This window comes from Paroedura picta, chromosome 3, assembly GCF_049243985.1.
Source record: "Paroedura picta isolate Pp20150507F chromosome 3, Ppicta_v3.0, whole genome shotgun sequence".
In the NCBI taxonomy this organism is placed as follows: Eukaryota; Metazoa; Chordata; class Lepidosauria; order Squamata; family Gekkonidae; genus Paroedura; species Paroedura picta.
The window spans coordinates 65,090,621-65,118,381 of record NC_135371.1 but is presented as its reverse complement, the minus strand read 5'-3'; the positions used below and the strand labels follow the sequence as shown (position 1 = coordinate 65,118,381).

The 27,761-nt window shown below is 47.6% G+C and overlaps 1 protein-coding gene across 9 annotated transcripts in view; it reads right to left on the bottom strand.

The window, feature by feature from the left end:
• UBA7 (ubiquitin like modifier activating enzyme 7) overlaps positions 1 to 27,761 on the bottom strand; it is an 81,862-nt gene that overhangs the window by 49,374 nt on the left and 4,727 nt on the right. For 5 of the 9 annotated variants that reach the window (XM_077326089.1, XM_077326090.1, XM_077326092.1 and 2 more), the window contains 9 exons: positions 24,788 to 24,922; positions 23,874 to 23,980; positions 23,328 to 23,418; positions 23,021 to 23,165; positions 22,577 to 22,674; positions 21,820 to 21,966; positions 21,471 to 21,629; positions 9,536 to 9,646; positions 6,931 to 7,011 (listed from right to left, as the gene is read on the bottom strand). In XM_077326089.1, coding sequence (XP_077182204.1) covers positions 6,931 to 7,011; positions 9,536 to 9,646; positions 21,471 to 21,629; positions 21,820 to 21,966; positions 22,577 to 22,674; positions 23,021 to 23,165; positions 23,328 to 23,418; positions 23,874 to 23,980; positions 24,788 to 24,922 — 1,074 coding nt within the window. The remainder of the gene's footprint in view (positions 1 to 6,930; positions 7,012 to 9,535; positions 9,647 to 21,470; positions 21,630 to 21,819; positions 21,967 to 22,576; positions 22,675 to 23,020; positions 23,166 to 23,327; positions 23,419 to 23,873; positions 23,981 to 24,787; positions 24,923 to 27,761) is intronic. The other 4 variants (XM_077326097.1, XM_077326098.1, XM_077326095.1 and 1 more) reach the window with 3 other exon arrangements.

The window sequence follows — 27,761 nt, the reverse complement described above, 5'->3', positions numbered from 1 at the left end:
CCCTTATAATACCCATCTTTGCATGAAAAGTTCTTTTCATATCTCCAATTTTCTTGAAAAGATCTCTGGTCCTCCCCATTCTATTGTTTTCTTCTGTTTGTTTTCTTCTTTTTTGCACTGTTCATTTAAGAAGGCATTCCTATCTCTTCTAGCTTTTCTCTGGAATTCTGAATTCAGTTGGGTGTATCTTTCTCTTTCTCCCTTGCCTTTCACTTCCCTTCTCTCCTCAGCTATTTGTAAAGCTTCCTCAGACAGCCATTTTGATTTCTTGCATTTCTTTTTCTTTGGGATAGTTTTAGTTGCTACCTCTTGTACAATGTTGCGAACATCCGTCCATAGTTCTTCAGGCACTCTGTCTATCAGATCTAATTCCTTAAATCTATTTGTCACCTCTACTGTATATTCGTCGGGGATATGATTTAGTTCATACCTGAGTGGCCTAGTGCTTTTCCCTACTTTCTTCAATTTAAGCCTAAATCTTGCAACAAGAAGCTGATGATCTGAACCACAATCAGCTCCTGGCCTTGTTTTTACTGACTGTATAGAACTTCTCTATCTTTGGCTGCAGAGCACATAGTCAATCTGATTTCTGTGTTGACCGTCTGGTGATGTCCATGTGTAGCGTTGTCTCTTGGGTTGTTGGAAAAGAGTGTTTGCTATGACCATTGTATTCTCTTGACAAAATTCTACCAGCCTGTGGCCTGCTTCATTTTGTACTCCAAGGCCAAACTTCCCTGTTATCCCGGTTATCTTTTGGATTCCTACTTTAGAGCGAGACAGTTCTCGAGGCCTTTGGAGCTGCAGAATAGATTTCAGGTCCTTGCAGAGGAGGTGCAAGTGTCAACGAGGGAAGAGGTCCCAAAATAAAGTCTAAGACAAAGTGAAGAGGCCACGGGAATAGAAGGAAATGGTGTTGAGAGGAAGAAAAGAAGGAGAGTTCTGGTAATTGGAGACTCTCTACTAAGAGGACTGGATCGTCATGTGGCTGGTCCCGACCCCCTAACCCGAGATTTGTGTTGCTTGCCAGGGGCAAAAATTAAAGACGTTTCAGAACGGCTGCCCAAACTCCTCAAATCTAGGGACCGCTACCCATTTGTGATGGTCCATGTGGGAACAAATGACATGTACGTGAATACCATAGCTCCTATTAAAGCAGACTGTCAAGATCTGGGAAGGAAGCTCACGCAAACGGGGGCACAAGTGGTATTCTCTTCAATCTTGCCTGTCGGGAGAGGAAGATAATGGAGGTGAATCAGTGGCTGCGTAGTTGGTGCCGGCAGGAGAGATTTTGTTTCTGGGACCATGGGATAGGCTTTCTTGAGGAAGGCCTACTAGCACCTGATGGACTGCACTTATCGAAACTGGGGAAGCATGTGTTTGGCAGGAACCTGGGGAGATTCATCAGGAGAGCTTTAAACTGAAGCCACAAGGGGAAGGAGACGTTCAACATAAGGAGTGTAAGAAAGGAGACCGATCAGGGGCAGCCCAACCAGGAAGGCCAACTCATAGAGAACCAAAAGTAATGCCTTTATACTAACGCCCGAAGCATGGGCAATAAGAAAGAAGAGCTGGAACTTCTCATGGTGATGGAAAGGTATGATTTAGTAGGCATCACAGAAACTTGGTGTAATGATTCTCATGACTGGAATGTAATAGTGGATGGATATGAATTGTTCAGAAGAAACAGTAGATCGAAGAGGTGGAAGAGTGGCACTGTATGTGAGGAAAGGGCTTACCTGTCAGGAAATTCTAGTGAAGGAGAGTATATCTACAGTGGAAAGCATCTGGGTGAAAATAAGCGAGGGGAAAACAAACAGTGTGGTGGTTAGTGTCTGCTACCGACCGCCTGACCAACGAGAGGATGTGAATGCTGCACTTTGTGAGCAGCTTGGGAAAATATCCAAGCGGCAAGACCTTGTATGGGCGACTTCAATTTCCCAGATGTGTGCTGGGAAACAAACTCTGCGAAGCGTCCTCAGTCATGCGACTTTCTGACCTGGGCAGAGTCTGCACTTACTTTGTTTATTCCATTGTCAATCCTGTTGAATTCAGATCGCTTTGAACTCGGGTCTTCCTCTCCCCCTCCCCCATTGAAAGGGAAAAGTCTTTTGCTCGTGTTTAGGGTAGTTCAGAAGGGGGCGGAGCCAAGCCTCTTTCTTTCTTTTCTTGAAGGGGGGGGAGAAGCAAAGCAGGGAGCCTCTTCATTTTCTTGGAGGGGGGGAAGAGGATCGAAAAAGGCAGAGAAGGGAGAAAAAATCCCGGACCGACAGAAATAGAGAGAAATTAGGGGCTTCTCCTTTAAGGCAAGCTTGTCACATGACCAGGTGTGACCTATCAGAGGTTCTCTACCACGGAGCTATCTTTCCTATCCGGATTTGAAAAATATTGAGTATTAAAAGCACTCTAAGATATCGCACAATAAAAGTAGGGTCACTCCAGATCAATCCTTCTTGCTGCAGAAGGAAAACTTAAATCACCCCAAATCAAACGGAAATCGCATTCTGTGTAGAGGGCAGGGACTGAATCAACCTGGGATAGGAATAAAAGCTCCGTGCAGTTTACACCCTGCCTGGCTGACAATTTCATTTATCAAATGGTAGATGAACCCACAAGAGGTTCAGCCATACTGGACTTAATACTGACCAACAGGCAAGAGTTGGTGGATGAGGTGAAGGAGGTGGGGACCCTAGGGGGAAATGACCATGTCCTCATATAATTCCTTTTGAGATGGGGGGGGGGTCAAGGAAACTTGTAGCCAGATGCGGATGTTGGATTTTCATAGGGCAAATTTTAATAAACTCAAAAACACGATGAGTGTCATACCATGGACGAGAATGCTGGAAGGGAAGGGAGCATGTGAAGGGTGGGCACTGCTCAAACAAGAGCTATTGCATGCTCAATCCATGACTATCCCAGAAGGACGAAAACACTGCAGGAGCTCTAAGAAGCCTATTTAGATGAACAGAGAACTTCAAGAGCAACTAAGAAAGAAAAGGAAAATGTTCAGGAAATGGAAGGAAGGACAGAGCTCTAAAGAAGAGTACCTACAGATTACTAGGCACTGTAGATCAATCAAAGCTGAGAGTGAGCTAAGATTGGCCAGGGAAGCCCATTGTAACAAGAAAAGATTTTTCAGTTATGTGAGGAGCAAACGTAAAGTAAAGGAGGCAATAGGCACACTGTTGGGTGAAGATGGACAAACTCTAACGGAGGATGCAGAGAAAGCAGAAAGGCACAGCACCTATTTTACAGCTGTTTTTCCCCACAGGTCAAAGGGTTTAGGCACCTCTAGAGATGGCAGTAGCCAAAGGATAGTGTCTGGGTGGCAGGTTGACATGGACAGAGAGGTTGTCGAGAGGCATTTAGCTGCATTGGATGAGTTCAAATCCCCTGGGCCAGATGAAATGCACCCGAGAGTGCTCAAAGAACTTTCCAGAGAACTTGCACAGCCCTTGTCCATCATCTTTGGGACCTCTTTAAGGACTGGAGATGTCCAGGAGGACTGGAAGACAGCAAACGTTATTCCGATCTTCAAAAAAGGGAAGAAGGATGACCCGGGAAACTACAGACCAGTGAGTCTGACCTCTGTTGTGGAGAAGATAATGGAGCAGATATTAAAGGGAGCGATCTGTAAACATCTGGAGGACAATTTGGTGATCCAAGGAAGTCAGCATGGATTTGTCTCCAACAGGTCCTCTCAGACCAACCTGATTTCCTTTTTTGACCAAGTGACAGGTTTGCTGGATCGTGGAAATTCGGTTGATGTCGTTTACTTGGATTTTAGTAAAGCTTTTGATAAGGTTCCCCATGATGTTCTGATGGATAAATTGAAGGACTGCAATCTGGATTTTTAGATAGTTAGGTGGATAGGGAATTGGTTAGAGAACCGCACTCAAAGAGTTGTTGTCAATGGTGTTTCATCAGACTGGAGAGAGGTGAGTAGCGGGGTACCTCAGGGCTCGGTGCTCGGCCCGGTACTTTTTAACGTATTTATTAATGATCTAGATGAGGGGATGGAGGGACTACTCATCAAGTTTGCAGATGACACCAAATTGGGAGGACTGGCAAATACTCCGGAAGATAGAGACAGAGTTCAACGAGATCTGAACACAATGGAAAAATGGGCAAATGAGAACAATATGCAATTTAATAAAGATAAGTGTAAAGTTCTACATCTGGGTCAGAAAAATGAAAAGCATGCCTACTGGATGGGGGATACGCTTCTAGGTAACACTGTGTGTGAAAGAGATCTTAGGGTACTTGTGGATTGTAAGCTAAACATGAGCAGGCAGTGTGATGCAGTGGTAAAAAAGGCGGATGCCATTTTGGGCTGTATCAACAGGGGCATCACATCAAAATAACAAGATCTCATAGTCCCATTGTCTATGGCACTGGTCAGACCACACCTGGAGTACTGTGTGCAGTTCTGGAGGCCTCACTTCAAGAAGGATGTAGATAAAATTGAAAGGGTACAGAGGAGGGCAACGAAGATGATCTGGGGCCAAGGGACCAAGCCCTATGAAGATAGGTTGAGGGACTTGGGAATGTTCCGCCTGGAGAAAAGGAGGTTGAGAGGGGACATGATAGCCCTCTTTAAGTATTTAAAAGGTTGTCACTTGGAGGAGGTCAGGATGCTGTTTCCGTTGGCTGCAGAGGAAAGGACACGTAGTAATGGGTTTAAACTACAAGTACAACGATATAGGCTCGATATCAGGAAAAAAATTTCACAGTCAGAGTAGTTCAGCAGTGGAATAGGCTGCCTAAGGAGGTGGTGAGCTCCCCCTCACTGGAAGTCTTCAAGCAAAGGTTGGATACACACTTTTCTTGGATGCTTTAGGATGCTTTGGGCTGATCCTGCGTTGAGCAGGTGGTTGGACTAGATGGCCTGTATGGCCCCTTCCAACTCTATGATTCTATGACTCTATGATTCTAATGCCAATTACAAGCTATTACAACATTTAGGTCGCAATGGGTCACAATGGGTCGGACACGACTTTGCACCTAACAACAACAACATTTAGGACAATGGAACCCCCAGGGCTTAACAAAGATTTGGCTTCTTAACTTACTACACATGCTAAGTCACCCAGAATTAGACTTTGTTGGTTTTAAAGTTACCACTAGACTCACTTGGTTTACCCATCTGTTAACTCTTATGGGCTGTGTGCCAATTCACTGCTTTGCACAAGTCTTACCAGACACAGCATTCCAATCTTAACTGTATTTATTGTTCAATTACCTTGACTCTACTTAGCCTTTTCAGGCCACTAACCTCCCCCCACCCCAACCTATATGTAACACTTGAGAAAATCTGTTTCAAAGTCTCTAAGAAGCAAGCTAAGTCTCTCTGTTCTTGCTTATATCCAGGGCCATTCTGCACCTGATTAAAGAAGTGGGAGTCTTACCCTTTGCAAATGCCATATTTTTGGTGTTTTGCATGACTTCATAAACATTCAGTATTACATTTGTAAACCAGAAGCTACATCCTCCATTTTAAAGCGCTTGCTGGGGAATCCACAAAACTGGATTCCCCCTGCCATGTAGCGCTAGCAGGATGAGAGCAGCCAGCAACACACTCGCACAAGACACGTGGCTGAAGTAGCGACATTTCCAGCTCCAGTGCCTGCCCTTGAGCTCCAGTGCCCGCCTCCCTCTCTTTTCACTCAGAATGGGGCTTTCTTAAAAAAAAAACTGCCTGGAGAAACTAGACACACAATCGCCCAGGCAGAGCACAAAGTTTGCCCATAAAGCATGCCTCTTCACCCCCAAAAGAAACAAATCACCCCCAGAAAAAAATTTTTAAAGCTAAAAGGAGCCCTATGCATCTACCTGAGTGAGTGCTACATTTATTTGTATATAGCCATTACAAAATATAAAATACAAATTTATACACAGTACAATAGAATAAAAGAACTGTATAAAAATAAAATTTAAGACCAGAGAACTGAAGAAGCATACATGAGTACAAAATCAAGGGTATTAAGAGCGCATATAGATGCATATGCGTTTAAACACATAATCATTAAAAAAAATACAGGTAGCTCACAATCCCTTTAAAAGAGGGAGAAAGGTGATTGGCTGCCTTGTCTTGATTGGCAGGGGGAAGAGAGGAGCGTGTATAGCACGTTCTCCGCTACTGCCATTTCAAGCAGCTGTGCAAAATGCCAGGAAGCGCAAGACAGCAGCAGAGGAGCCAGCAGAAGAGTAATTCCGGGACACGCGGGTTTTTTTAGCGTTATGCCATTATGCTGGCATAAGGCTTTTGTTTTGTGCGGAATGGACCCCAGAATTGAAATTTGTTGGTCTTGGAGGTACCAGTTAAACTCAGTTCTCATATCTGTGTTTGTATGTGAATTTACTGCTATTCACAGATTTTATCAACGGCTTTAATCCAATTTGGCTATAATGGCCCAGTTACTTATGCATCTTGACTCTAACTAGCTCTTCCTGGAAACTAACCCCCACTCCCTCTATACCCATATATAATGGTTGAGGATGTCTTGTTTCCTTGTACCTCAAGAAGTGTGTGTGCACATAAAAGCTTATATCTTGAATGAAACTTTCTTGGTCTTAAAGGTGCCACTGAACACAAACTTTGTTCTGCTGCTTCAGACCAATTACCTAAGAAGAATGTAGACTGTTTTCAGGACAAAGTTGGTACATTTGCTAGTCAAGAGATATTTATGATATTTCTGTATGCCTTGATTTACAACAAACAGCGATGCAACCCACTAGGTTCTTCCAACTCTGATTCTGTGGGTCTCATTTACTACTAAACATATTTGGCCTTCTTTCTTCCTGTTCCCTTCTTCCCGTCTTAACCCATATAAGTCAAACCTGTACCAAGCAAACTATCTCATCCTCAGTTTGCTGTGGGGACCTTTTCTTTATGCGACCACCCTGATCCCATATCCAGCCTCCTCAACTCACCACAAAGTATTTCTGCTTCCCGAGTCGTTCCTGGAAGTCAGCACCAAAAATGGCAAGTTGCCCATCATAGCGGCTGCCACGCTGTCAGAAAGCAGAGATGGCAAGCATTAGGTATCCAAAAGGAATGCTCCAAATAGGGGGAAATGGGAAGGTATGGTAGTTTTTAAGGAGCCAATCACTACCAGCTCCGATAGGTGCCGAATTTAAGCCCCTTTAAACAATTTGATTAACTTAGAAAAAAAAGACAGAGCCTAGCAGCCTAATGTGATTGACTTGGACAGGAATGATCGATCAGAAAAAGTTCACCATGAAAGTCCACCATGAACAGTCTCAAGGGCAAAACAAGACATATCAGGATGAGATAGGTTTGCTTTTCTATCAGTCTCTAACTAGTCCATATATTGACTTGAATACACTAGAACAGTGGTCCCCAACCTTTTCCAGGCTGGGAACTGGGGGGGGGGGGGGAGGCGCGGGCGCCGGCGCACACAAACACGCAGGGGCAGAGCTGCCGCGCCTGTGCGTTTGCATCCGCTGGTGTGCCAGCGGCCGCGCCTCCCTCCCCCCCCCCATCACACACTGTCTGGTCAGAAATTCTTCTGCCAGCAGAACACACTGGTAGATTCAACCCATAAAGTTGAAGGTACAATGTCATTTTAACACAAAAGGGGGCATGGAGGTGAAGTAAGTGTAGGCAGAAAGATTATCACAAGGGGATCTAAAGATATGCTGAGGAAGCCATTGTAAGTCTTGATGGCTGTTTGCTTCCGGATCAAGTTCAAGGTTTTGGTTTAAAACTTTTAAGGCTATACACGACCTGGGTCCTACCTATCTGCAGGACTGCTTATCTCCTTATCCTCCCCACAAAGTGCTTTGTTCTGCAGGTATGAATTTGCTGGTGGTCCTGGGCCCTCGGGAAATGGGCCTGGTCTTGACCAGGGCCAGGGCTTTTTTGGTCCTTGCCCCTACCTGGTGGAATGAGCTCCCAGAAGAGTTAACAGAGTTCTCTGGGTTCTGCAGGGCCTGCAAGGTGGAGCTCTTCTGCCAGATTTCTGGTTGAGGCTGGGCTAAAGACTGAGCTAATAAAGTCGGGGCCTCCTCTGTCTTTGTGTACTTGGTACCCCCCCCCCAAGGGCCAACATCACCCTCCCCAGCTAACATCGCCTGGTGACACCTACTTAAACAATAAAAATAATGTAAAACTTGTTAATTATTTATTATAGTGCACAATTAAAAACAGAATAAAATCTTCTTAAAAACTATACCAAACTAACATCACATAGAACCAAGGACCAAGCGCGTTTCGACCTTTCTGGGTCTTCCTCAGTGGTCAGGAATTATGATAATACACTCTATATAGAAATATAACTATATAGAACTCTCTATAATGTGTAGCTGAATGGTTGAGTGGGATCTGTAAATTATGACTCCAACCAATATGTGTAAATTTTATCCTTTTTGGAGACCAATTCCTATGTTATGTCCCTAAAGTCACCACTCTTCGCTATCATTAAGTTCTGTACTCAGAGTGTAAACTCATGTGCTTTTTCTGACGTCACATGAGATTACACTCTGAGTACAGAACTTAATTCTGTTTTTAATTGTGCACTATAATAAATAATTAACACGTTTTACATTATTTGTATTGTTCAGCTCAACTTTTGAGTTCCTACCTGTTAAGGTTGGGTTTTGTTCCTTTTTTGGTTTAGCATTGACACCTACTTAAACATCACAATTGCAAACAGAAGAGCTGAGGTGTTGAGGGGTCAGCAGAGGATAAATTTGTCACCGCCATCCATTACATCCATTGTATAGTTATGTTGGTGGGAAGATATAGTCTAGCCGATAGTGTGGGGTATTGTATTTTTATTGTTATGTTTATATTGTAAACCACCACAAGCTGGCTGGTCTGAGAGTGGCGGTATATAAGTCCATTAAATAAATAAACAAGCAAGCAAGCAAGCAGGTAAACAAACAATTAAATGAATAAATAGTACAGGAAGTGATAGAATCGCACAAACACACACACAACCCTATGAAAACCTTGTCCCCAGTCACCATTTGCCACACTTCTGTTGACAAAAGCACTGAGAGAAGAACTCAGGATGACAAGCCCTGTGCAGTCTTGTCCTTTAGTGGACAAGACTGCACAGCTCTAAAGACAGTCCAGGTACCTCAAGCGATTCAGGGTGAATCAGGGCTGCAAAAGGTAAGCACCAGTACTTGTAGCTGGGCCTGTGAGGCTTTACCCACACTGATGTATTTGAAGGTATTTAATGGATAAATGTAAATCAGAAGGGGGTGCCTGGTATAAACCCTATGGGGTCAATTGTGACTCTTCCTTATTTACTTGTATGCTCTTCTTGATGTCGGTATGAGACACACACTACCATATCCACTTACTATGAGAATGGGAAAGACAGACTAACAACAGATATGGCTGTCCATGTCAAGCTTTGGACTCTAGTAAATGGTGGGATGACGTATCTATCGCCATACATCATCATAAGGGAGGGGAGTATAGACTGAGGGAGAGAGCGCTCTGATCCCATCCAAGCCAAGATGCTGTGATGGAAATGTACGAACAGAAGAGTCTATCACTCACGGGAGTGCAGTCTTCCTCAGTCAGCAACACACCACAGTCCTCCTCAGGCAGGCATTCAAAGGCATCAAAATACAGCCATTGATCTAGAGGAGTGAATTTTCCAGAGGCTGCCTGCAGGGAGAACAAAAAGGGAAATTTTACTCTGACATTCAAAGAACTGCACTTTTTTATTGTTTGTGGCGGGTGAAAGGGTATTTCCCTCATGGGTCACAGAAGCCTCAGGAACAATCACACCATAAAACTTGCCACTTTTGATCCTTGACCAGGCTCTTGTGCCTGTAACAAATATAAAATCAACAGAAAGTCAATAGGGAAAGCTTTCTTAAGTCTTCATAACTATGCAGGACTGCAGTTCCAGGTTGCGAAATATATGGGGATTTTGGAAGTACAGTCAAGGGAGGCGAGAGACCTCAGCAGGATATGATACTATAGAGTCCAACCCCCAAAGCAACCTTTTGCTCCAAGGGATCTGATCTTGGTTGTCTGGATATCATTTGTAATATTTGGTAGATCTCCAGGTGCCAGCTGGAGATTGGCAACCCTACCTCCATGCTAAGAAGCGCTGCATGTTTCATTTCATATTATGTTCAAATACACAAGAGCCCTGTCATAGGAGAAAAAGAAATGGTAGAACAAGTTCCAATCTCGCCATCTGTTGCCAGAGAGCCATTTATTCAACTAGAAAGAACACGTAAAAAACAAAGAAATTCTAATCCTCAAATACTGGCTGCAACTGGTAACTTTGCTCAATCATACTCCCTTGTCCTTTGATGCCCCATGAAAAATTGATTTCTCATACATAAGAATGATAAAATTCCTGATTTTAACAATGAGAAGGAGCTTTCCTTTTATACACTTCTTATTATTATACTAGAAAGTAAGCCCACTGTACTGTAAATACAGCGGGCGCTAGCTGGTGTAGTGTGGGGGTTCAGGCAGCTCTCTGCCTGGGCGTGGGGGCTTCTGCAGCGGAGGCTGGCCATGGGGCGCTGGCTGGCCTACCCCCCCCCCCCCGTGGCGGCACCTACCTCAGAGGCTGGCTGGGGAGGTCACCGGCAATCGTGTTGGCTTTCGGCGACACAGGCCGCTCCCGGGCAGCACGGCGGCGGGGGGGGAGTGAGGGTGCGACAGGTCAACAAGGACGGGACTAGGCATGCGCCGGACACGGCACATGCCTGGTGTCTCGGCGGGGCGGGGCAGGGGAGTGGGCATGGGGGACAGCAACCAGGCATGCACGGACCTCCTCTTCATTAGTGGCGGCAGCCGGACAGGTTGCGCGGCCTTTCCGTGGCCATGTTGTCCTACGGCTGGGATGTGCCGCAAAGGGGTGGTCTAGTGCAGTGGTCCCCAACCCCCGGTCCGGGGACCAGTACCGGTCCATGGATCAGTTGGCTGTGGCTCCTCCTAGTTCTCCTCCCCAGCTGCTGCCTCGGGGGCTGCCCTGCCTCTCTACCGCCGACTCACTTTTGGTGCTCTCCAGTGGCTGCCATGGCTGGGGCTCCCCCTCAGCGTGGCACTGCACAGCTTCTGCTGTCAGTGCCCCCCAGTGGAGGGTGGGAAGTCAGGGGCGTTGGTGGGAAAGCGGAGCAAGGTCTCTGGCAGCGGTGGCGTCGCTCTGCAAAAGACTACTCCCCCCCGGGCCTCAGTAAAATTGTCAAGCGTTGACCGGTCCCCGGTGATAAAAAGGTTGGGGACCACTGGTCTAGTGGACAGGTAAGTAGGGGCGAGGGGGTGATCGGCCGACGGGGTGGGCAGGCGGAGCAAAGGGAGGGTGGGGGCGCAGTTCGGCGATGCGTGGGAATGGGGGGCTTTGGAGGGGGAAAGTGGAGGCGAGCGGGGTCCCTGGGGGGATTGGGGGATTATCAGTGGGAGTGTGGTTGTCATGGAGGGTGGGTGCATAGGCTTACCGTGTCCATAGGGGTGGCTTGAGGGCTACCGTCCCGCAACGCCGCGTCCTGCCGCCTCCCGGCAGGAGGCTGGGCACAGTGGTGGCGGGCAGAGCGGGAAGATCAACCTGGGGAAGAGGCCTGTGGGGAGGCTCCGCAAGGGGCCCCGGCTGCCGCTGGCGAGGCTCTGAGCTGGGTTGGTGGAAAGGAGCAGGGCGCCCTGCTCCTTTCGCAGGCAGCCTCTCCGCAAGTAAGGCCGATGTTCCGGCAGCGTGAAAGGAGCAGGGCCTCCTTTCCCGGCGGCGAACCATCTAGGCGGACAGTCCAGGGCAAGCCAAGTGGCCAATAGGGAGGAACATGTAAATTGGCCACTTGGCCCTCGGGTGGCACTCGGAGGGGCCCAATCAGGAACTGCTTTGCGGCTCCTGGTTGGGCCCCTCCGAGTTTTTATCCCAGACAGGTCCCGCCCTAACTCCTCCCCAGGAGCCCTTACCCTTTTATTTAATCTGCTCTGCAGGAGCGGTTAAAGATGAATGAACTGATGGTAACCATCTTCTTTAGCAGAAAGCCGAATTCTTAATAATGACACAGAATGATGGCTTCTGCTCAGAGCCCAATGAAAGTAAGGTAGGTAAGAATGAAGATGAAAAACTGGCTGGAAAAGAATAGCCAAATCTTTCCAAGAAACCCAAGAACAAGAGATAGGATGTTGCAAGCAAAGTTAACCTTCCCACACTGACATCTGGCAAAGTTAATAATAACAATAGCACTGGTAAGCCAATCCATACTCTGTTTCGTTTCCCATCTAGCCCAACGAGTTCTTCAGCCAGCACCCTGACCTGGATGGCCCACACTAGCCGAATCTCATAAGATTTTGAAAACTAAGCAGAGTTGGCCCTGGTTAGTATCTGGATGGGAGGCCACCAAGGAGGCCCAGAGTTGCTGTGCTGAGGAAGGCCATGGCAAAGCACCTCTAAACATCGCTTACCTTGAAAGTCCTACAGGACTGCTATACATCAGCTACGACTTCGGCCAGCTAGCTAAACCAGGCTCTCTCAAGTTTTTTACCGTTAAGCATTCTTCAGGCTTCGAGAAACCCCAGGAGTGGCGTGATCGTGTCGAATATGATTGGAAAACATAGCTGTGGGGGCCTTTCCCACCCCCCTCCAGGCCCATCACTGGCCATTTTGGGAGGGAGGGCGGTCAACATGACCATATATCACCCAATAAATATTTAACACATTTACCAACCTTTGGGGTCATAGTTACATGTTTAACATTACTACTACCGGTTATGGAATGCTATTGATCTATGTTATTACTGTTGTTTGTTTGATGCTTATTTGACAACTACTAAATTAGACTGTACTTATTCTTATGTTCTTCTTTGTTCTATGTAAGCCACAGGGGAGAGTGACACATATTATTAAATACTAGTAATCAAGCCCATTGCAGTTCGAAATGCAATGGGCGCTAGCAGTGAGAGTGGGTTGGGGGGGGGGGACTACCTGCAGTCTTTGGGCGGGGTTTGAAAGGCGAGAAGGGGGAAGGGTAAGGGACACGCTCCCACCCACCCACCCCCTCTCTCAGAACCCCCCCCCCCGAAAAGCGGTGCCGCAGTCCTCCCTCCCAAGGCGAGTCAGAACCCCAGGTCCACTCACCAGCCTCGCGCTGGTCCTGGCTGGTCTCTGCTGTTTGTCTTCGGCCATCGCACTTCCTGGTTCGTGGGGCTCCGTTGGGTGGCGGGGCCTCCCCCGAGCGGCGCTTCTTTTTTTGCAGCTTGCAGGAGTCCGGGGGTTCCCGCCCCAGAACCCCTTACTGTTTTATTTAGTCCGTGGCGCCCGCGGCGCCACGGGCAGTTTACAGATAATAAATAAATAACTCCCATCCATTTGCCCTTCCAGGGCCGTCAGAAAATCCCAGGGTTGAAAAACCCTGCTTTAGGATGCTTAGGGCTGATCCTGCGTTGAGCAGGGGGTTGGACTAGATGGCCTGTATGGCCCCTTCCAACTCTATGATTCTATGATTCTATGATTCTATGATTCTATGAACCCTGGTTGAAAAAGTCTAAGCTAGAAGGTAACTTGTTGCCATACAATTATGCTTTTATTCTGTTTCCATCTAGGTTTCAGGTGCTGCAGAAGAGCTAGAAATCAATTTGTGTTGCCATGCCATTTAACTCTAAAGTCTCTGGTATTCCGCTTTGGAACACAGCTGAGATCTTGACTAACCTAAGCCACAAAATAATCACAAATTAAGCTCTCTGTTTAGGAGGTTCAGTGCCTGATCTATTGGGTTAACAGCAACACTTCTCAGATCTACCAGTGTGTTCATGTTCAAAGCATACTGTACTTCAGTAACCTCTAAAGTCAGTATTATAACCCCCTACTATAGATTAGAGCCTCTTGTGGCGCAGAGTGGTAAGGCAGCGACATGCTGTCTGAAGCTGTCTGCCCATGAGGCTGGGAGTTCAATCCCAGCAGCCGGCTCAAGGTTGACTCAGCCTTCCATCCTTCCGAGGTCGGTAAAATGAGTACCCAGCTTGCTGGGGGGTAAACAGTCATGACTGGGGAAGGCACTGGCAAACCACCCCGTATTGAGTCTGCCATGAAAACACTGGAGGGCGTCACCCCAAGGGTCAGACATGACTCGGTGCTTGCACAGGGGATACCTTTACCTTTACCTTTTACTATAGATTAAGACAGTGGTCCCCAACCTTTTCATCACTGGGGACTGGTCAACGCTTGACAATTTTACTGAGGCCCGGGGAGGGGGGGGTAGTCTTTTGCCAAGAGACGTCGGCACTGCCTGAGCCCCTGCTCCACTTGCTTTCCTGCCGACTCCCCTGACTTCACGCCACCCGCTGGGAGGAGCTGCCAGCAGCATCTGCACAGCGCCATGCCCCAGCCATGGCGGCCGCTGGAGAGCACCAAAGGTGAGCCAGCGGCAGAGTGGCAGGGCCGCCCCTGAGGCAGCAGCCAGGGAAGAGGACAAGGGGGAGCCGAGGCCCGGTACCAACTGATCTACAGACCGGTCTCAGTCCCCAGACCGGGGGTTGGGGACCACTGGATTAAGAGATTACAGCTGAGATCTAGTGCCTTGTCTAAAGACCTCTATAAATTTAATTGTCAAGGCAAAATTTGAACCAGGGATTTAGGACAGCACTGTCAGTCACTGAAGCCCCTTGTAATCATTACAATAAACTGTGTGCAAGAGGAGAACACACCTAATGTGGTCCTCTTGATCCTAGTGGTTGCCATGTTGAGTGAGCAGGGTAACATGGGAATCTTTCTGATTTAAGTTTAAGCACCTGAAACCACCCAGTTTTTAGGGTACCTATTAGCACAACAGAGCTAGAAAATGCATAAACTGTTCATACATCTGGAAAGCACACAAATCAAGAGGATTGTGCCCTGTGCAATCTCCCCTTATGCACACTTGATCATAATGAAGTATAAGCGGCACAATAAAATCAGAGTCCAGTGGCACCTTTAAGACTAACAAAGTTTTATTCAAGGTGTGAGCTTTCGAGTGCAAGCACTCTTCCTCAGACTAAGAACTTCCATAATGACAGTGGAAATATAAAATAAAAATTAATTTTGTTAAATTAGTAAACTGTGTCACACATCCAAATACAGCCATATGATAATTCTTTGCCAAAACAGTAAAAGCAAATTACGTACTGTGCTTACTAGCTTTCATGCTTACCTTTAATGGACCTGATCTATGCTCATGGGCAGCAGGAGGTATGTGACAGAACACTGTGCTAAGACCAGGATATTCAATCCCTTTCATGCAAGTGGGGTGGGGGGGAGAGGGAGAGAGAAAAGGCTTGTAATTATTCCACTCTTCACCCAAAACCCACTAAATCATACTTCAAGATCAAATAATAAGATTACTCCAAGATGTGGCACTGAAACATGCACAGAGGCAAGACTTAAATTGAGGATCCTTAAGGGGGGCTTCTTTTGATAACAATGTCTGTGGGATGGCGGTTCTAACTGATTGAACACATCAAGGAACAAGCTGCCTTTGAAAATCAGAGACATCTAGTATTTTAAAAACTGTCCCAAAGCTTGAGATGCCATCTAGTGGCCATTTTTCAAAAACAGAAACAAAAACAACATACGCTTGACAGCGAATAAAAAAGGCTGCATCCACTGAGTGGAAATTCTCCATATTGTATTAATTTTGTCTGCATTTTCCACTTCTATGCCACGGAAAAAACAGCTGCACCAACAAAGAAAACAGAAAAAATTGGTGCTTGTATGGAAATAATCTTTAATATTTGCAAATGTGAGGAAGCGCGCCTGCCTGCCCTGGATGGTGTGCAGCTCTCTATGGCTCACTCCGCCAGGAACCTAGGCATGATTCTGGACACTTCCCTCACAATGGAAGCCCACATCACAAAGGTAGCGCGGCTGGCATTCTACCACCTCCGCCAAGCCAAGCTACTAGCGCCCTACTTGGCCCCGGAACACCTAGCCACAGCGATCCATGCGACGGTCACCTCCAGACTGGACTTCTGTAACTCGCTCTACGCAGGCCTGCCCTTAGTCTTGACCCAGAAACTACAACTGGTTCAAAATGCAGCGGCCAGGATCCTCACTGCAACACCGTGGAGGTCCCACATCCGGCCCATTCTCCATCAACTGCAATGGTTGCCAGTTGAATTCCGGATCAGACTAAAGGTTCTGGTAATTACCTTCAAGGCCATACGCAGTCAGGGCCCAGTGTACCTGAGGGATCGCCCCCCTGCCTACGCCCCCAAAAGAGCCCTGCGCTCCACAGCTACCAACCAGCTAAGGGTCCCTGGCCCTAAAGAAGTTCGCCTGGTCTCCACCAGGGCCAGAGCATTCTCTGTTCTGGCCCCCACCTGGTGGAATGAGCTCCTGGAGAAGATCAAGGCCCTGACGGAGCTTAAACAGTTCCGCAGGGCCTGCAAGGAGGAGTTCTTCGGCCAGGCATTCGGTTGAGACCAGATATATATAACCAACAGCGACCAAAGGGTCCCTGCTCCCCGCCCCCCCTCAGAACACCACCTATACACTCTGGACCTGTTGTATGTTGCAACGTTGTATTGTTTATTGGTTATACAATTATAATGTTACTAGGGGCAAAGCCCGTTGTCTCCAAGAATACAACGGGCGCTAGAGCTTGGAAGTGGGAAGAGGAAGGGGAGGAGTTGTCCAGTCTGTAAGGGCATGGGGTTGAATGTTGAGGCCTACTGCACAGGGTTGTTGTGCAGATGAAACAGGAGACAAAAGAGCCAGTTTCTTCTGCAGAATAACGCTGTGCAGTGACCTCAAATCTGCAGAGAGTTGCAAAGAAGAAAGACACATAGCTTGGCTGTGTCTAACCCCCGGCCAGAGCAGTATTTTAAGTGAGAAGGGGCTTTTTGGTGGCCTCCCTGTCAGCCATTTGGCAGAAGGAGAAACCCCCCCCCCAAAGGAATGCCTACTCCCATGCCCTCAGGCTCCCCTGCGTTGCTCTTGGAAAGAAAATGCCTCCCTCCCCTCAGTCAGGGGCTGTCAGAGGCTCCTTCGCAGCAGGCCTGAAGGGAGGGGGAAGGAGCGCACTCTGCAGCCTCCTGCCAGCTCTGTCAGGGTTCTGAGGCAATTTGCAGTTGGACATGACAGTTAGGACAGCCTTGGGGCAAAAAGGGGTGGTGCAGCCTCTGTTCTCATCCCCCTTGGCAGCACTACTGACCTCCTCTCCCTGCGGTGGTCAGGAGCAGACTGCCAGCCAGACTGGGCTGGGTGAATGGAATTTTGGTCTGTCCTGGTGAGGGGCCAATAGGAAGGTGCTTTGTGTGCCTCCCCATTGGCTGCTTGGCCCTGGATGGACACTCGGAGGGCCCAATCAGGAGCCGCTTCGCGGCTCCTGATTGGGCCCTCTGAGTTTTTATCCTGGACAGCCCTAACTCCTCCCCAGGTGGCCTTACCCTTTTATTTAACCGCAGGAGCGGTTAGAGATATGTTTACAATTATCAGTTATTATTGCATGGTTATTCAAATGTTTTATAGACTGTTCCATGTATTGTTATTATGTTATTATGTAAACTGCCCTGAGCCCCCGGGGAGGGCGGTATATAAATTTAATAAAATAAATAAATAAATAAATCCCCCCAATGCATTTGATGTTAAGCTTATTCAGGGGACTATCACTTCAGATCTCAGTAGTATGACACTGAAGGAAAACAAAACAAAACAAAATCAGAGTCCAGTGGCCCCTTTAAGACCAACAAAGATTTATTCAAGGTGTGAGCTTTCGAGTGCAAGCACTCTTCCTCAAACTATGAACTGACTATACTGAGAATCTGAAGCGTCAGCCCCCTGAAGAAGCTTGCCATGAAACAGACTAGGATTTCCTAAAGATTCTTTCCCCACAAAGCACCAATTGCTTTTTTTCTCTCCCCCCCCCCATGCCATCCAAAGGTTTTTTTAAGAGCCTTTTTAAAATCAGTAAATGCGGCAGTGCTATGACATTACAGCACTGTGTGCATGTAAGCACACGCACGTACGAAAAGTGTCATCAAGTCGCAGTTGACCTATGGTGATCCCAGCAAGGGGCTCTCAAGGCAAGTGAGAAGCAGAGGTGGTTTGCCAGTGCCTTCATCTTCAGAGTCTTCCCTGGAGGTCTCCCTTCCAAGTACCCACCCTGCTTAGCTTCTGAGACCTGATGAGATGGGGCTATACCGTGCCACCTTCCTTCCCATAGCACTATAGGAATGACCATTTTTCTTAAAGCCTCAAAAAGCTCTCTAGTTATATGGTAGGGGAAATGGGGACTGGGGGGGGGGGAAGAAGAAAAACGGTGCTGATACAGGCAAGACTTCTGTAAATCCTCACTTCCCATTGAGATGGCTTGACAAGGTGCTTGGACTACACTGTTATTGAAAAGACTGTTGCAAAGCAGAATTGGGAACGGGGAAAGGATGATTTGAGCACAAGTTGAACATGATATTGTGCAATGTCCCTACCCCCATAAAAAAAAAGTGTTCGTTTGGAGGTCAAAGTAGAGAAAAACCACCAGGTGAAAGCAGTCCACGAACAAAAGATTTATAATCCAGTTCAAAATGGACTAAGCATCTCTTGTCATGACTTCATCTGCTCTTGATGAGTGAATAAAAACTACACATGGGAAGGAGATGGAAGAGTAGAAGATGGGTCTACTGAAAGTCCAAGATGATGGATTCATTTAGTTTTATATTATGTTAGAGCAGAGGTCCCCAACCTTTTTATGACTGGGGACTGGTTAACACTTGACAATTTTACTGAGGCCCAGAGGGGGTAGTCTTTTGCCAAGGGACGTCGCTGCCTGAGCCCCTGCTCCACTTGCTTTCCCCCAGTGCCCCTGACTTCCCACTGGCCACTGGGGGGGCGCTGCCAGCAGCAGCTGCACAGTGCCACACCGAGGGGGAGCCCCTCGGAGAGCACCAAGGGTGAGCCAGCGGCAGAGTGGCAGGGCAGCCCCCGAGGCAGCAGCCAGGGAGGAGGATGAGGAGGAGCCGCGGCCCGGTACCAACTGATCCACGGACCCTTCCCGGTCTCCAAACCGGGGGTGGGGACCACAGTGTTAGAGGATTATAATACATCCTTTAAACAATTAAAGTGCTAAAGCAAATTCAAGTCCTTGTTTTCCTACTATTTTGAAAATGCATTTATGGGAGCAGTCGGAAACCATACAGCAGTGGTCCCCAACCCCCGGTCCAGGGATCGGGAACGGTCCATGGATCATTCGGTACCAGGCTGTGGCTCCTCCTTGTCCTCCTCCCTGGCTGCTGCCTCGAGGGCTGCCCTGTCACTCTGCCGCTGGCTCACCTTTGGTGCTCTCCAGCGGCCGCCGTGGCTGGGGCTCCCCTTCGGCATGGCACTGCACAGCTGCTGCTGTCAGTGCCCTCCAGTGGGCGGTGGGAAGTCAGGGGCGCCTGCAGGAAAGCAAGTGGAACAGTGGCTCAGGCGGCAGCAGCGATGTCCCTCGGCAAAAGACTACCTCCCACCCCGGTCCTCAGTAAAATTGTCAAGTGTTGACCGGTCCCCGGTGATAAAAAGGTTGGGGGCCACTGCCATACAGGAGTGGCTCCACAGATTATTAGAAGCAGCTGTTTGAATACTTCCTGCTTCCAGTGCTTGCACTTGCAGTGTAATGCCTGAGGGAGAACTTGCACATAGAAAATTCACAAACTACATGTGCATATCCCCCCTGCGAATTTCTCAAGATGCCATATTGTATCTGCAAACAATGGAACCTCAAACAGCATAAGGCGCTCATACATCCAGAATTTCCAAAAGAACTCTGAGGCACAGACCTTGATGATGGGGGAACACTTGAATGCATACTGTAGTGCCAAACTACACAATACAATTTTAGACAAGTCCAGTCCAGGACTATTTCAGTTCAGGAAAAATTGTGCAAGAGGGAAGGCCAGAGTTTCATCTCCACACACCACAGCCCCAAGCTAAATTGGATCCCACAGACTTTGACAACACTGTTCTCTACAGCTGTTATGTGGAAGCATGGTGGGTCCCGTAAACTCAGGCCCAAAATCATAGAATCATAGAATAACAGAGTTGGAAGGGACCTCCTGGGTCATCTAGTTCAGCCCCGTGCACTATGCAGGACACTCACATCCCAATCGCTCATCCACTGTCACCGGCCACCCCCTTGAGCCTTCACAGAATCAGCTTCTCCGTCAGATGGCTATCCAATTTCCAAAGATGGAGAACCCACCACCTCCGGAGGAAGCCTGTTCCACTGAGAAACCACTCTAACTGTCAGGAACGTCTTCTGGATGTTTAGATGGAATTCCTTTTGAATTAATTTCATCCCATTCGTTCTAGTCTGACCCTCCGGGGCAAGAGAGAACAACTCTGCTCCATCCTCCATATGGCACCCTTTTATATACTTGAAGATGGTTATCAGATCCCCTCTCAGTCGTCTCCTCTCTAGGCTAAACAGACCAAGCTCCCCCAACCTTTCTTCGTACGTCTTGGTCTCCAAACCCCTCACCATCTTTGTTGCCCTCCTCTGGACACGTTCCAGTTTGTGAACATCCCTCTTCAACTGGGGTGCCCAAAACTGAACACAGTACTCCAAGTGAGGCCGAAACAGAGTATCATACAGTTTGCCCTTATACAGGCTAAGCTCCAGATGTTTCTGGGAATTAAACCCTCACACAAGCAGAACTGTATATGTGACCATTGAAATGAACATCCATTTTTATGCTCCATATATACAAAAATCTCAAGAAGTAGCCCTAGCAAAGCTGAAAATTAGTTGCCTCGTATCTGTTCTCATTAAATTTCCCTCCCAAGATTTATTTTTTTTAAAGTTTAAGGTGATTGTGCTCCAGAATCCACACTTCTCCCAGCAGAGATTTGCCTCATTCTGTGAGAAGCTGGCTCTGCTCATCTTGGCTCCCCCCCCCCCCACTGCCAGCCCACTCCTTTAGGCAAAGTAGCCTCGTGCTCAAGTGCAGATGGATTTCTGTTTCAAGTCGGGGGGGGGGAGCACAAAGACTCGGGTTCAAATTGATCTAAATTCATCAGGATCCACAGCAGAAACAAAAAGTAAGTGCAGAATCATCCCTGGACCCTCCTGATTCTACAATCTGTGGCCTGGACAGCAGACATGAAGAAAATTGTGGCCTGTACATCAGAGACACCTTCAGCTACCAAAAGCATTATCAATGCTATTGACACAGGACTGGGTCCCTCTGGTACACCACTCAATGGTTACCAATCTCCAGGTGGAAGGTGGAAATCTACAATTACAACTGAACTCCTGGCAACAGATATCAGTTCACCAAGAGAAAAGGCCACTTTGGAAATTACACTCTATCCCATTGAAGTCCCTCCCAAAACCCTGTATTCCCCAGGCTTCATTCCCCACCCCACTCTCCAAATACTTCCCAACCAGGAACAGGCAACCCTATTTCATCCCCATCCCTGTGGTACTTCTTAGAGCCCAGATGCACCATGGGAAATGTCCCCCAAGCATAATAAAAGACTGCCTATGTAGTTTCTTAACATACTTCCTCTGCTCACCTTCAGCACTTCATGGGCAGCTATTGCTCCAAAGAAGGCAGTAATAGGATTCAGGTCACCAGCACATCCATATGCAAATGTCCGTACCAAATCTTCAGCCAGCGGCTCCTGACCTGTAGCTAACGTCTGTGCTAGCTTTACCATCTCCTCCGCATCTGTCTACCAATAAATAGTGATGGATGAGTCTGGGCAAGATATCTTGCTAATGACAATGTCTATTTGGAGAAGAAGCAATAATGGAATTTGCAGAAGGAAGCAGCATTCTATATTAAAACTCAGGGTTTTGGGGAAGGGCACAAACTGGAAGAAGGGCATGATTCACTGAGGGAAGAAGTCTAGAGAATCTTACCTGATTCCTAGGCCTTGGCAGTCGCTTTATTTTGCTCTGGAATAAATGCAGTGCCCAGAAGGACAGGTGAAGGGTGTGATAGCGAGACATTTTCACTGCATCAGGAGTCTTGATCTTGGGACTGTTCATGGAGACACACAAGGAATCCTGGAAATCCAGAAATAAAATGAACCGAAGAAACTAGCTCAGCATTTATCAACCTTTTTACCATTGAAAACCCCCTGAAACATTCTTCAGGCTTCAAGAAACCCCAGAAGTGATGTCAGCAGGCTCCACGACCATATATCAGGCTTTCAACATGACCATATAGTATCCAATATTTTTTTTTAAGATTTAAAGAATATATTAAAAATTAATTAACTCCCATCCAATCAGTGAAATCCTTCCAGGGCCATTGCAAAACCCTAGGGTTTCACAAGACCCTGGTTGAGAAAGCCTGATCTAACTAACACCCTTTCGTATAAGGCAGCCACTTCAGAACACTGATTTCCTTCCTCAATTATCCATAACTGGCCTTTATCTTGGATACCCAGCCTGAGACTAAAACATATTTCCCATTGGCCTTTCCTGAGGGAGCCTCAGGGAAGTCCTCCAGCTATAAAGCTCTGGGCAGTATAGAAATCTAAATAAATAAATAACATGACTAAGGCCTCATCATGCCCTGTATGATGGCTCAAATCCTCTGTGAAGTAGCTTGAAAGAAATAACCTTGTTTTCCTATTCCTTGAACCCCCTCAGGTTTTGAAAGTATACATACAAAGGATTGCTCTTGAGGCATCTTGACTTGGGTGATGATCCCACCACCTTCATATGGAGAAAAGGAAGATGTGTCTCCAATCTCCAAGCTGTACTGTCCTAGAAAAGAGCACAAAGAATATGACTCCACAGTGTTTTCTGGAGATAAAACTAAACAATCCACTCGCTACTAATGCAGCCTTCACTACACCAGACTTCCTATTTTGTCAGAAGTCATCTTGATCTACCATGTACATGAGAGTCTCTCCTGAAGTCCTCCTACATCGATCCGATATAAGAATAATGATGCAAGCCTTCTGCACACATGGCACCCCAACATCTTTTTGTCAAAGTCCTCTTCTATAAACCATTCCTTCCTGTTATTGTCTTATTCCCCCCACCATACTTTCTTCTGTGAGCTGACATGAACCGCCTGCACAGGCAATGTGAAAAAGAATCACATTACCAGCCACAAGAATTGGACAGGGCTCAAGGTTGTTAAGTTCAGTCATCCCTTCAACCTCTGTGAATGTCACCCAATCGCCATCCACAAACTGATGGCCTTGTCCCTCCTCATCCTCACAGGCTACTGTCAGCACGCCAGGGTTACCCTTTGAAGAAAAGACACAGACAGAAATGTTTACTCTTGGATCAAAAACAAATGGTCTTCATGGAAATATATAGACTGAGTCCAGGATATAAAAAAGGCAAGCACAGAAAGTGGGACATGCAGGGCAGCAAGTCACTAGGCACAGTGGGAGAAACTTATCTACCTGAGTTATATGTTGAATGACAGCAGAAACAGGTTCAGCCTCAGAAGCATGATATACCGGAAAGGATTTTCCAAAATCACAGAAGAGCTGTCTAGAGTTTGGAGGAAAGGAAGAAGACGTCATACGGCTTTCCCATAGGGGTGCACCCTGAGATGGTTCCCCTGAGACACTTGTATCAGAAGGTCTGTGCACCAGGCGGTGGGAGGGTGTTGTCACCACCAGCAAGCGGTTGTAATTGCGGGTTTTAATGTTTATGACTGGGGTATTAATGATTGTTTTCTGGAGATTTTATTGTGGAGAGATTTTCTTTTGTGAATTGCCATGAGCCATTTGGGAGTGGCGATATAGAATAAATAAATAAAATACTGCATCATGCTTAAGCTGCCCCTTCACCATCATGACCATTATGAGCCTCTCCTCACAGGGGCTTCTTCCCTACAGTGTCCCCCAGCTCCATACGGAATGTATATATGAGTGTATCTCCCTACCGCGGCATCACTCTAACTGCCATCACAGTAATATTTCCTGACACAGGCCAGCACATACCCAGCCAGGCCCCTTGTGTCGGCAAGGACAAAGCAAATGTTGTTGGCATGGCAAAAATCACTGATACGCAGCTGCTCCTCCAAGGGTGAGTTGGTCAGGACCACCACCTGCAAAGAAAGTTGTAGCTGAATGCTGGGTGGGGTGAGGCTGGATACAAGCACCATCTGCTCACAGAAGGCCATGAGATGCAGCGTGGCAGAGGCACTTCCCAAAGAACTGCTCCGTACACATCCAGCATCAGGCCAAGCAAGCCACAGCCAGGGCCATCCCTTGTGGCTGCTGGGGGCTGGGAGCAAGCTGTAGCATTGTTCTGGCTTGGATCCAACTTCTGGCAAAACAGACCCAGGTGGTGATGACAAGCAGAGGGTGCAGCCATTGCCTCCACCCACACCACCAGCAGCCACAAGAAAGCTGAGCCCCTGCGGCACATCAGCACCCACATCTTTGTATTGCCTCCACCGAATGCTTGGGTGGCCCCGATTCCACAAAATGTAACACACCTAAGTCCAGCTCACCATGTGAACTGAGTAGTCAGATTTTGACTAAGTGTTTTGGGTGCAGATTTAGAACCGTGACTAGCTCTGTAGGATAATTAACCCTTGTACTGCCACTGTCAAAACATGTGACCACAGGCCTATAGGTTTGTTTGTAACTACAGGGCAAGAAGCAGAGGTCAATGGATTTGGATAAAATCCTGTGTAAATACCAGATAACCAAAGAAGTGCCTCAAGTCAAGGAAGAGCCCCTTAAGGTGGAGGAAGGCGCTTCAGGTTGAAGGAAGACTTCAAAATTTGCTCAGTGCAGCACTAGGAGGGATGCTACTGGGATGCCCTTCAGAAGAGTCACCAAAACTGCTTCTTCTCTCTCCCACTGTAGGATGGCATAAGGCATGACACATGCAGCTCTGTCCCTACCTGGAAGGCAGACAAGAAGCTCTCAGACAGTTTTTCCGTATAGGCCAGCACTGGCACATAGCGGTTCAATTCTGCAAGACGCTGCTGTGAAACCACGGCTCGATTCTGCCCCACATCTTTTTCAGACAGGTAGAACTGAAAAGAGACAGCAATGTTTAAAAGCAGGGAAATATATGGTGTTCACAGCCCTAGAAAATCAGGGAATTTACTCTTTTGCTGCTTTTCCCAGGCTGATTCCGCACTTACATTATTTTTTCCCGGTGTGGATTCTGCTGAATTCAGATCAATTTAAACTCAGTCTTCCTCCCCCCCCCCCAAGTGTTCTGCACTAGTTAGTGAAGCTCAGAAGGGGAGGGGGGAGCCAAGCCCAGATGGAGCATCTTTCTTCCTTCCTTTCTTCCTTCCTTTTCTTTCCTTGAATGGGGAAGGACTGAAGCGAAAAAAAAAAGCCACAAGGCAAATCTCTATCCACAGAAGTGAGGGCTTCTGTAGCTTCTACAGAAAGAAAATTAGGGCTTCCTCTTTAAGAAAAGCTAACAGCCTTGGCCAATCAGAACTGCTCTACCACAGAGTCAGTGCTTTCTCAATTCAATTCTTCCAATATTAAGGATTAAAAGCACTCCCGGATATCACGAAAAAATGGTAGGGTGACTCCGGATCAATCATGCTTGTTGCAGAGGGAAATTTTAAATCTCCCAAAATCAAAATGGAAATCGCATTCTGTGTAGACGGCAGGGACTGAATCGACCTGGGATTGGAATAAAGCTCCGTGCAGTTTACACCCCAGATTCAGTACATTGCCTGAGGTCAGACACAAGATTTGACCCAATAGTTCCTTTCCCAGGCTTTATGCCCCACCAAATAAATTAAAAATAGGGTGTGCCAATTGCTGGTTCAACAGACTACTGCCAGAGTTGTTTACATTCTGTGATTGCGCCAAGTGTGAAATTTGGTATTGGAAGGAGAAGCATCCTGAATATATCAACATTCATTTACTTTACAAAAACAAACAAATTTCTGTCCCTCATGATTGAAAAGATAGGCTTGGTAATATGTGGGAAATGCAATGACTGAGGAAATCTCAGAAGTCAAAAAAGCAGGACTTCAGTAACCTGCAGTGCGCTCCTAAGCAAAGTTGCATCATTCTAAGTGAAGTCCATGAGCTTGGAAAGGAGTCATTCTGCTTGGGACTGCACAGCTGTGATATAGGTTTTACCACCTCCCATAGTTAGAAGAAACAGAGGTATGCATAATACAGTTACACTAGAACCAAAGCCCATTTTATGTGGGAATAAAATGGGCACTAGGCAGGCCAGGCCAGGGAAGCCATCGCAGGGCGAAGGCTTCCCGGGGGCCGGGGCTGCGCAGGCAGGTGTTCTCCCATCCTCAGGGACAGTCTCGCCGCGTCTGTGAGGCGGGCAAGGCTGTCATGGGGGGGGGGGAGAAGGGCGGTGGTGCGGTGTTCAGGCGACCGTGAGCTGGGGTGTGTTTGCAGACTCACCTGGGCGTAGCGGCGGGTGGCGAGGCAGCGCAAAGCAGGCGCGGTGGCGAGTAGGCAGGGCAGCTCGGGCTGGTGGGGTTGGCGACGAGAGCAAGCAGGCATGGGCTGTAGTCCGCACATGCCTGTTGAAGTCGCAGCGAGGGAGATTTCGGGAGGCGCGTCAGAGGTCTGGGAGCGTGGGCTTGGGGGCGGGGCGAGGGCGCGTCTGCGGGTTGGGCAGGGGCACCGGGCATGCGCAAGAGTCCGCACATGCCTGGTTCATTCCAGGTCGTTCGCGGAGGCCGTGCAGGCCGCGTGGCCTCCCTGCGACCCAGTCGGAAGGGGCAAAAAGGCTCGGCGAAGCAGCAAACGGCGTCAGGGTGAGTAGACTGGCGGCAATGGGCCGGGGACAGGAACGGTCGGGGTGGGGGTGGGAAGGGCCAGGAGCGCGGCAGGTCGAGAGGCGTCCAGTTGGTGTCATGTCATGGGGGGGCGCGGAAAGGGTTCAGGGGATCAAGGGGGTAGTCTGAGGTAGGTGGGTGGGTGTCTTGAGTGTGTGGGAAGCGGCGGCGCGGAAGTATGGGGCGGTTAGGTGGGGGTTGTTGGCAGTGTGATCATGGGGGGCAGGAAAGGAACAGGGACACCTCGTCTTCGACGCAGTGTCCCTGTTCCTTTCCCCCGGGGGAGGAGAGTTCGCCGGGAGGACTGACCAGGCCGGAGGTCTGTGCCAACTGTGTGGTGAGTCCCCTGGTGGCCTGGGCGAGGCTGGGGCAAGCAGGCAATGGGGAGCCGCATTGGCTGCTTGGGCCTTGAGTGCCACTCGGAGGGGCGAATCAGGAGCCGCTTTGCTTACTGCTTTATTTGATCCGCTCCGCAGGAGCGGTTAAAGATAGTTTGTTATTAATGGGAAAATGTGTTAACTGATCGAGATCATAGAATTTCATTATAACTGGGAGGATACACTTAGCAGTGTATTCATGTTCTTAACTCTGGTGTTACAAAGACACTACTTCGATTAGTGGAAGGTTATATTAAAAATGAGGATATTAGCTTATGAGTCTGAACAGGACCCATTAGGAGTCAGAGTTCAATATAATGGCTTAAAGAAACAAACAAACCTGCAAAGCGCTGAAGTATTACCTAACTTCTGTAATGTTAATTAAACCAGCAGCTTATCACACAACAGCTTTGAAGGGGAAGGGATTCATTCTGCATTGAGAGGAGGCAGTGATTTCACTCCCTTTCCACACTTTGGGATGGGTTCTTTGTTTTGCTTTTGGCTGCTAATGAGCTGAACCGGTGGCACATTACTGTTTTGCTTCAGACTATTTTTAATAGCAGTGTAAACTGACTCATCAGACTTCACGAATTGTGCAACCTCATTTGAATTTCACGCCTAGATTACATCATAGCTCATGAAAGCAGCTAAATTATGAACAGTTATTAGTAAAAGTTGCCCAGCTATAGCCGAACAGAAGATCTCTGCTGGATCAG